We start from the raw sequence: 9,810 nt of genomic DNA on the forward strand, positions 1-9,810 counted from the left end.
GTTGTGGTTTTCAAAAAAAAGGAACAAGAGAGTTCCAGAAATTATAGGATATTCTTCTTGAAAACCTGGAATAAAGCCCCAAACTCGACAGGAACTGCATAGATAGATGGATAGATAGATAGAATACTATTGCAGCTAGTTAGCTGAATTACGGTAAAATTACAATATCAATTATAAAAAATTATAATAATAAAAAAATGTGAAGTAAATAATACTCTATACATGACTATATGATTTAAAAACCTAGGCGGAAACCGATATGTACAAGGATAAAATCTAACGCAACGCTTTAGGCACCACGAAACTGTTCTTAAAACTGTTCGCCTTGCACTTTGGAATGTTTAATGTTATTGCGTGCTGGCAACAGTTGGTACAATCTTTGATTTTGTTATTAAAAAGTTGATCCACCATTTGCATTACCGCATACATATATTTTTCTCATCACGTCTTAGTGTATAGCCCTGAAAAGATCACAGTCTTTGTTTTATGGAAACCAGGATCTAAGAATTGAATGATCTACGGGGTATAACCACGGGGTAAGTAAGGCAATTAGTTTTCTCACTTATGGCTTGTCCGTTTTTGGTGCCTCAGACTCGGATCTCACAAACATACAGAACTTCCTAGAGAGATGCTTTAAAAGGAAATACATTTCAAACATTGTAAACATCCGTAAACTTCTAGAGGAGGCAGATAAGAAGATTTATCGTACTCGCTTAGATCAACCTGAATATCCTCTGAGCAAAATCCTGCCTAAGAAAAAAGACCAAAAATACAACCTCAGAAAAAGAAATGTGATTTATCCTAGGGTTCACTCAGAGCGATTCAAAAATACTTTTGTCAATAGGCTTGTCTTTAAATATAGTGACATATAATTGATGTAGCGCATTTACTTATAATCGGTTTCTCCTACATTTTGTAAACTTAGACATGTTGATTTATCTAAGGCAATAAAGATTATTATTATTATTATTATTATTATTATTATTATTATTATTATTATTATTATTATTATTATTATTATTATTATTATTATTATTATTATTATTATTATTATTATTATTATTATTATTATTATTATTATTATTATTATTATTATTATTATTATTTCTCGATAGGCTGCATGGTTATTGTTAAAGCACACGGAAGCGGTTATAAGAGCGGTTATCAAAAGGAAAAAAACCCGCACAAATATTTATCATGACTCAAATGGCAACAGACGCATTGGGCTTCGTTCTTACCCTAGCATTGCTTTTAAACATAACCTTCTGCAATGCGGACGTGGAAAAAAGAAAGCGTGTTCCTTTAATTGTAGTTTCCATGGATGGAGTGGCCTGGCAGCAGTTGGACCCCGAGCTTACGGACACGCCAAACTTTGACTTTATCGCTCGCACAGGGGTAAAAGCCAGAAACATGATCGGAGTGAACCCTACCAGTACGTTTCCGACGCATATGACCTACCTAACAGGCCTTTACCCTGAAAGCCACGGCATTGTAGGCAACTCCTTCTACGATCCACTGTTTAACGAGTCTTTCTACCTAGAGACGGACTGTTCCAACTTTGATCCGAAATTCTACAACGAGTCCGAGCCTATTTGGCTAACGATGGAAAAAAAGGGGGCGAAAATCTGCCACGTATTTTTGGCCATCGAGCACAAGTTATGAGCGAAGACCGAGTTTCTTTGCTGATCATGTTTGCTCGGTTAATTGCAGCGACTGGGAGGGAAGAATGTGGGAATTGCGTGAGAAGAAAGGGCTTAGTCACTGCAAGTTCGACTGGTTTAACGATCCATACTGGCACCGCATTGAGACCGCCATAAAATGGCTCAAATCTGATGACCCCCCCAGAGGCTGTTTTCCTGTATTTTGAGCAGTCTGACTACGACGGGCACCGTTGGGGGCCGAATCATCGCCTTTACTGGCAATCTCTTGAGACGACGGATAGGTACGCCGTGGGTAAACTCTTGCGGGAGCTAAAAAAGGCGGACATGTTAGAAAAGGTCGATATTATCTTCGTATCTGACCACAGTATGATTGAGACGAGTAACAAAAAGCTGATTGATTTATATGATCATATTGACAAGTCAAGCTGCCACGGCCCTGGACTATGGGTAAAGCCAGACCTTCTACAGGAATTGTATAACAACCTTAGTCAAGTGAACACGACACACATGAAGGTTAGTAGAAAGCGCGACATATCACATGCAGTGTGTTACACATAAAGGTTATTAGAGAGCGTGACATGTCACGGGCAGTGTGTTAGACATAAATTTTGAAGAACGCGTCGCATGTAAGGTCAGTGTGTTACATATGAAGGTTAATAGAGAGCGTGACATGTCACGGGCAATGTGTTACATATGAAGGTTAATATAGAGCGTGACATGTCACGGGCAGTGTGTTACATATGAAGGTTTGTAGAAAATGTGACATGTCACGGGCAGTGTGTTGCAAATAAAAGATAATAGAGAGCGTGGCATGTCACGGGCAGTGTGTTGCACATGAAGGTCAATAGAGAGCGTGACATGTAAAGTAAAGTGTGACATACGAGCAGTGTGTTACACATGAAATTTTTAGCAAAAGTGTGACATGTCACGGACAGTGTGTAACATGAAGTTTAACAGAAATGCATAAAATATTTTATATGGATAATTTCTCGTGATATATATACTCGTTATTTCCTCTTCCTCTCCCCTACTTCAAGGTTTACCTCCGAGAGGATGTTCCGGAAGAATACCATTCCCGCCACAACAGACGATACCCTCCACTTTTTCTTGACGTGGAGATGGGGTGGAGCACGCGCGTTTCGCCATACGACAAGGATGAAGACTGGACTCGAGGAAGCCACGGATGGGCGCCAAATGATGCCCTCGGTGCAATATTCTACGCCCGGGGACCCTCATTCAAGAGGGGCTACAACATGACGACGTCCCTTCGCGCAGTTGACCTCTACCCTTTAATGTGCCACTTGCTGGATATGGAGCCTCTACCTAATAATGGTTCCCTTGACAACATGATGGACTTGCTGAGAGAGTCCGCCTTAAACGTCATGCAACTCAGTCACGCTGAATGTGTGACAAAAAGTGTTACGCTTATGATCATTGTGTATGTTGTATTGGCCGTTTTTGGCTTCACTTACTAGTTCATTTATAACTTATAGCTTTTGATGATGTTGGTGTCTTAGATTGTAAAAACGAGGTCAAGAACGAACGCTAGAAATGCAATATGCATGAAATGGGAGAGTGAGATCAAGTCAGAACAGCAATACTTGATGAAAATAAATAAATAAATTGATACCCTAACTAGCTGCAAAATAAAAACAACAAAAAGGATCTCATTTAAGCGCTTACATATAAGCATTTGTCTGTCTTAAAGGGTTTATGATGAGGCTCCCTCCTACCCTAGGGCGATAAAAATAGCGAAACAATGATCGACGGGTACTCCTAAATATTGTATGTAATGTCAAAATAAGGATCGACCGAGCGACCTAGAAAAGTGTTCAAAATAACAAAGCTTACAGCTGTAATGCCACCGGCACCATCTTTCGCTATACCCCTTTTGTAAATATCTACGTAATATGTAACCATCTTAAAAGCGTTTAATGGGTGGTGGCGTCTTTTGATATATTCAGCTCATTGAGAGTAATGAATAGTAGTTTTAGAAATAGAAGTATCTTCAAAATGTGAAGTGCTCGGAGATTGGATTGTGAGATCACCTGCTCTAGGATAATTTAATTCCAAAGTAATGTGTAATGCCTTGTTAGTGTTTAATAAACTATGCATTTCTTTCCTCTACTGGTTGTGTTTGCCCTGTTGTGGCTTCTCCAGTGAGCTGTCCCTATGCGTTTTTACGACAAGTGAGTCGACCACCAGCGGTACGTTCTTTTCACATCCCCGATCCCCCATTATTTTATTTATAGTCTATCGTTGAAAAGTGTAAAATAAATTCCTTGCTGCAACTATTGCAATCCATGCCTCCTCTTAAATTTGGAAATTCAGAGCATCTTGAACATAACAATTAGTCAAACAAATACACGAGTCTGAGGTCACAGCAGCTTTCAAAGTTGTGATTTGACTGTTGTCAATAATTGGCAATCTGTAATGAGGCTCACTGGCCCTTTGTAACAAATTTCCACCCATCTTGGGCTCAATATTATATTCCCGCCATGTTAGGCATTGGGTCAGCTGATTTTCAGATTTATATAGCATTTGTATAACATTGAATGGCATTTGTATAGCATTGAATAGCATTTGTATAGCATTGTATAATTTTTTGGCTGTTTCTTTACCCAAAGCCATACATCCATCAGGCAACGGGGTTTGGACTGATCATTGAATCCCATACGCCACCAGTCCATAGGCATTGGGTATATTTTACTACCCGCCGTAATTGGCATTGGGTTGATTTGTATACCCGCCTTGATAGGCATTGTGGGTTAGTTTGACAAGCAAATAAACACTCCAGATCGGAGGAGACTTGACCACAGGCAGCCACAAATTTCTGGGAATATTTGGCAACGCCAAACGTCTCGTGTTCTTTGTTGACAGCATCGCCAGTCGCCATTGATGGATATCCATGCGAAATTCCCTCTATAACTCTAGAAAACTGCAGTGAAAATGATTTCACACCAGTGAAAAATACACTTTGAAAGCCTCGAGAACTCGTACGAAGGTAATTTAGATAATTCATAGCTTGAATTTACCAAAAAACCTCGATCTCGTACCAGAACAATGAATATAATACACCAAAAACTGGTCTGGCAGTCTGCCCTGAAGAAGTCTTATTAAAGACGAAAATTTGACAGAGTCGATTTCCAGTTTTTGGTGTATTACTTTCTAAGATAAGTTACATATAGGTTAAAGAATGTCTATAAGTCACTACTTTGTTATTGTTTACAATTAGTAACTAATGTAACACAGGGACCCCACACAGGGAATCGACTACAAAATTAGGCTTGCTTTCCGCTCGCTGCGCTGCGCTCCGAGCAATAAGTTTAGATCATAGACGTCTCACACAGTATATTTACTTTCTAAGAAAAGTTACATATAGGTTAAAGAATGTCTATAAGTCACTACTTTGTTATTGTTTACAATTAGTAATACGGAGTTATTTGCAAAAAAAACTTTAAAATATTAATCCACGAATGTAGTCTGATATATTGATAACGATATCTAATTGAAAATATCACGGTACTCACTTAGCTCGATTAGCCGATGCAAATAAATACTTTTGCTGTGTGATGCTCATAAAGCAGCACCTTATGGCCTAATCACACTAGGAGGACAAAGTTTGTCTGGCCGGGACAAACAGCAAACCAAATTTTGTCCTGGCCGATCGATTGGCTTGTAAATCGCATTCGCACTAGAGGTCAGACAAAAAGCCGAACGCGACCCAAACGTCATTCAAAATTAGACTCGGATTTCTCACGCGAAAAAGCTGATTTGCAGGGTTTGTTTACGTTTGATCACAATGCTTTCTCGGAATATTTTTGCGCAACTCATCGCCTTGGTAGTAAATCATTCTATAAATATCAAGAACAACAACTTCTGCTCAAGTCAAGCTTGGTGTTGATTGAAAAAACCTGTCAGATTTGACGTTTGGCCTATTTCTGGCGTGCTCAAGAGCAGGCCAGCTGCACCTTTGAAATTGCTCGGCTGCGACAAAAATTGTCCTGGCCATTTTTTAACAAAACAAACAAAATTTTGCCTAGTGCAAATAGGCCCTTACAAGCTGTTTACAGTTGCTAATAATACAACAATAAGAGTCACGCTAGCTGTCACAATGGTCACACCAGCACAGTGTGCTGGGCATGCAATACGTGCAGTAACATTAGAAACCGTGACATTAACAAATTGCGTGACATTCAGTCTCTCAGTTGGCTGCTCCGTGACTGTTTCGGGCTCAGGCTCTCTCAGCAAATCCATCATGTTGTCAAGAGAACCATTATTCGGAAGAGGCTCCATATCAAGTAGGTGGCACATTAAAGGGTAGAGGTCAACTGCGCGAAGGGACCTATTTGCGTAGTAGCCCTCCTTGAATGATGGCCCTCTGGCGTAGAATAGTGCTGCGAGCTCTTCGTTAGGCGCCCATCCGTGGTTCCCCCGTGTCCATGTCCCTTCGTGGTACTTGCTGTACCATTCGTAGCGCTCTGACCATCCCATCTCCACGTCCAGAAAGAGCGGGGGGTATCGTCTGTTGTTGCGGGAATGGTACTCTTCTGGGACATCCTTACGAAGGTACACCTGTAGGAAAGCGGGGAAGAGATTTGATATATAGATTTTCATCACAGAAAAATTAACATGATCAGCAATTATTAAATTCAATGTTTGCGAATGAACATAATCGACTTGATTAATTCAATCTCATCACACCTAAAAATGTAACACACTACACGCCTTCTGATAACCTTCGTAACACATTGCACTGTGAAATGTCACACTTTCGTCTAACCTTAATAACGCACTGTGCCGTGACATGTCACATTTTCGTTACATTTCGCGCTTTATATTAGCGTCCATGTGTGACATAATGCTCCGTGACATGCCACACTTTCGTCAAACTTTCATGTGCAAAACACCGCGCTGTGACATGACATGCTTTCGTCGAACCTTCATAACACAATGAGCGGTGGGATGTCACACTTTCTACTAACATCCATGTGTTACATAATGCGCCGTGACGCCGTCACGCTTTCTATTATCTTAATTTGTATAAAACTGCACCGTTACTCTACTAACCTTCGCGTGCGGTATGCCCTGTAGCTCTTTGTAAACGCTTCCCACCAGCTCCGGTTTTACCCACATTCCCGGCTCGTGGTACAGATGGCTGCTGACGTATCTAAACACGTCAATCTGTCTCTCGCTGCTCGTCTCCACCATGCCGTGATCTGACAAGACCATCAGATTCACTTTCTCTAATAACCCGTTCATCCTGAGCTGTGTGATGAGGTAGCCTACCGCGTGTCTGTCCGTGGTCTCCACCGATCGCAGATATTCTTTGCTATTGGGCCCATACTTGTGGCCATCGTAGTCTGTTTGCTCAAAGTAGAGTAGCAACAGCTCTGGAGGCTGTTCTGATTTGAGCCATTTGATCGCAGTCTCTATTCTGTTCCAGTAAGGGTCATTAAACCAATCAAACTTGCAGTGATAACCGTTATAAATTTTTCTTAACTGTTTTAAATCCTCTCCCTTGTACTTGGAACAATTAACCGAGCAAACATGGTCAGCAAAGAAACTCGGTCTTCGCTCATAACTTGTGCTCGACGGCCAGAAATACGTGGCTGATTTTCGCCCCCTTTTTTCCATAGTTAGCCAAATAGGCTCGGACTCGTTGTAGAATTTCGGATCAAAGTTAGTGCAATCAGTCTCGATATGAAACGTCTCATCGTACAGTGGGTCGTAGAAATCGTTAGCGACGATGCCATGGCTTTCGGGCCAAAGTCCGGTCACGAATGTGGTATGAGTCGGGAACGTTGTAGTTGGGTTCACCGTTAGCATGTTCTTGGCCCAGACGCCTGTCTCAGCCAGGTAGTCAAAGTTAGGTGTGTCGGTCAAATTTCCGGACACAAACTGCCATCCTAAACCATCAGAAGACACAACTATCAAGGGATACCTCTTGCTCGTTTGATCACGGACCCCTGAAGTTGAAAGAACTAAAAGAAGAACCCCAAAGATACAATGCGGAATGACATACATATTGTCGTCGTCTAACGATTGACGAAAGCGTAAAAGAAGTCCAGAGTTTATACCGTCTGATTTGAGAGAAGGATGGCTATGTCGAAATCTACACCGCTAAGTATCTTTAACTGCAATAATTAATTGATTGCGGGATGTGGTTATCATTCATTCTGCCTATATGCTTCGATGGCTCGCTTTCTCTTTTTCTCAGCAAGAGCAGTTTGCTGCAGGAGGCTACATGTTTTCATAATATTTTATTATCATGTTATCATAACATACTTTCGATACAAGCTTGACACGCGAAAAGAACGCCCTTAAGTTTATGGGGAAACGAGTTAATTCATCATTGCGTCTAGGCTCTTTGTTTTCAGAAATAATGTAAGGGCTGTCTTGTAAAGATAATAACTGATAATTCAAACGTATTTTAACCAAAATAGCCCGCAATAATCCCGCAAAATCTAGATACTGATTGCATTTGATTGACGCAAACAGATTGAGTCGTATGGTAGGTTGTAAATAATGCAACACACTAGAGTCTACAAAGAAAATCACACCTCAGGGGCATAACAACATGACCGCAAAGTTCAGACACTCAAATTACCTTTAAGGGTCTCTGCCATAGCCGCCGTTTTGTCATCCTAGCAAAATAACCAGTGTGAGAAAACATTTTCATCGGCTGGTCATTTACCTTTCTATAATCAATTAAAAATGAAAACAAAGGTGTAGTTGGCTGGGTGAGGCCGCAAAAAGTATTGCTGGTCTCATCCCTTATCCATGATTATTTTCCATCAATGTTTTACTACTAATAAAATAGTGTTGTAATGTATGTGAAGTTCTTCTCAAGCATGAAAACATCTTTAAGAAACGTGCCATAAATCAGAGTTTCCAGGGGAAGATCCAGATTAGAGGAGGAGGCCTGAGATAACGGACGAGAACTTTAACGCGGATCCTGCAAAAGTTCTGTCCTGTTTACTAAGAAAAGCAGCGCCGCTAACCAGAATGAAGCTGCAATCTCCGATAATTTGTAACGGAAAAACGCGAAACGTTTTTCAAAATTGTAAAAGCAGTGTGTCTATTGGAAGTTTCCTAGATTCTTTTGTCTCTTGTCGGTTAAGATTTTCGTCGACTGCTTTAACATACTAACTAAACATTTTGACCTCTTTACGTTAACAGCTACAAAAAGGTATAGATCCGCGCTTGGGATTTGTTGCAAGACTAAGCGGTTTTACACACAAACTCGCCCTACCCTCCTTAAAAAAGATTTTTTTATAATGCTATAACCCTACAAGGGCCCGAATCGTTACCCAAATATCAGAACTGCTCGCAGTAATAGGTAATCGCATGCTTGCGGTGCATATTTTGGTGTGCTTGAATGCTCGCCATCATGGAAAACGGGAAACGATTAGTCGGACTTTAGAACATCCTCGAAAACCCAGGGGTATTTTCTTCTAACGTTTCACTCGCGAGTGATAAAATTAGAACGGGAAACATGGGAAAACGAACGCTTCATAATATCGGAGCTCCCACGCGGCGCGAAGCGCTGAGTGAGCCCCATACCTAAGAAAATATGGTAACAAATATTGGTAACCCATCGACTCGAGTTTTGGTGACGCATGTCCGTCCGTCCGTCCGTCCCCCCCTAAAAGCATCGTATGACAACCAAACTTGGCAGGTGTCATGTATGTGTCAAGAGAGGTGTAAAACTGTGGTCAGGTGGTTTGTGACATCATCGATGACGTCACTTTAAGCAAAACTATCCCGATGCATATCTATATTCATATCTCCTAAACGAAACATCATATGACAACTAAACTTGGTATGTCATGTGTGTGTCAAGGGGTGCACCAATACAGTCACGTGATTGTGACGTCATCGATGACGTCAATAGAAGTAAAAATATGCTGACGTCATCAAAATAAAATAAAAAATCATATTTCACAACACCGTATGGCAACCCATCTCGGTAGGTGCCATGTAGGTGTCAAAGGGGGTGCAACAATATGGTCACGTGTTGAATGACGTCACTAAAAGCAAAAAACGTGATGAAAAGCAAAAACATTAAAATCTCTTGAATGAAACATTGTTTCACAACCAAACTTGGCAGGTGACATGTTGGTGTCAAGGGGGGTGCACAGATATG

At 40.9% G+C, this 9,810-nt stretch overlaps 2 protein-coding genes across 3 annotated transcripts; one reads left to right on the forward strand and one right to left on the reverse strand.

The window, feature by feature from the left end:
- Positions 1-1,129: 1,129 nt before the first annotated feature.
- On the forward strand, positions 1,130-3,786 carry LOC5512373 (ectonucleotide pyrophosphatase/phosphodiesterase family member 5). Its single transcript, XM_032381769.2, is given in 4 exon segments — positions 1,130-1,620; positions 1,622-1,837; positions 1,839-2,174; positions 2,699-3,786. Coding segments are annotated over 4 exon segments (1,413 nt in total). The 5' UTR covers positions 1,130-1,197; the 3' UTR covers positions 3,137-3,786.
- Positions 3,787-3,871: 85 nt separating this feature from the next.
- Positions 3,872-7,753, reverse strand: LOC5512389 (ectonucleotide pyrophosphatase/phosphodiesterase family member 5). Of its 2 annotated transcripts, XR_004296120.2 has the most exons (3): positions 6,732-7,753; positions 5,192-6,236; positions 3,872-4,599 (listed from the first exon to the last, which is right to left on the reverse strand). XR_004296120.2 is itself a non-coding variant. In XM_032381787.2 (2 exons), exons 1-2 carry the CDS (start codon positions 7,686-7,688, stop codon positions 5,718-5,720), a joined length of 1,476 nt encoding a protein of 491 aa, XP_032237678.2. In that variant the 5' UTR covers positions 7,689-7,753; the 3' UTR covers positions 4,998-5,717. The 2 variants fall into 2 exon arrangements, 1 of the variants encoding a protein (XP_032237678.2); XM_032381787.2 differs by lacking the exon at positions 3,872-4,599 and having other exon boundaries at positions 4,998-6,236.
- Between the last annotated feature and the right edge of the window lie 2,057 nt (positions 7,754-9,810).

This window comes from Nematostella vectensis, chromosome 9 (assembly GCF_932526225.1).
Source record: "Nematostella vectensis chromosome 9, jaNemVect1.1, whole genome shotgun sequence".
In the NCBI taxonomy this organism is placed as follows: domain Eukaryota; kingdom Metazoa; phylum Cnidaria; class Anthozoa; order Actiniaria; family Edwardsiidae; genus Nematostella; species Nematostella vectensis.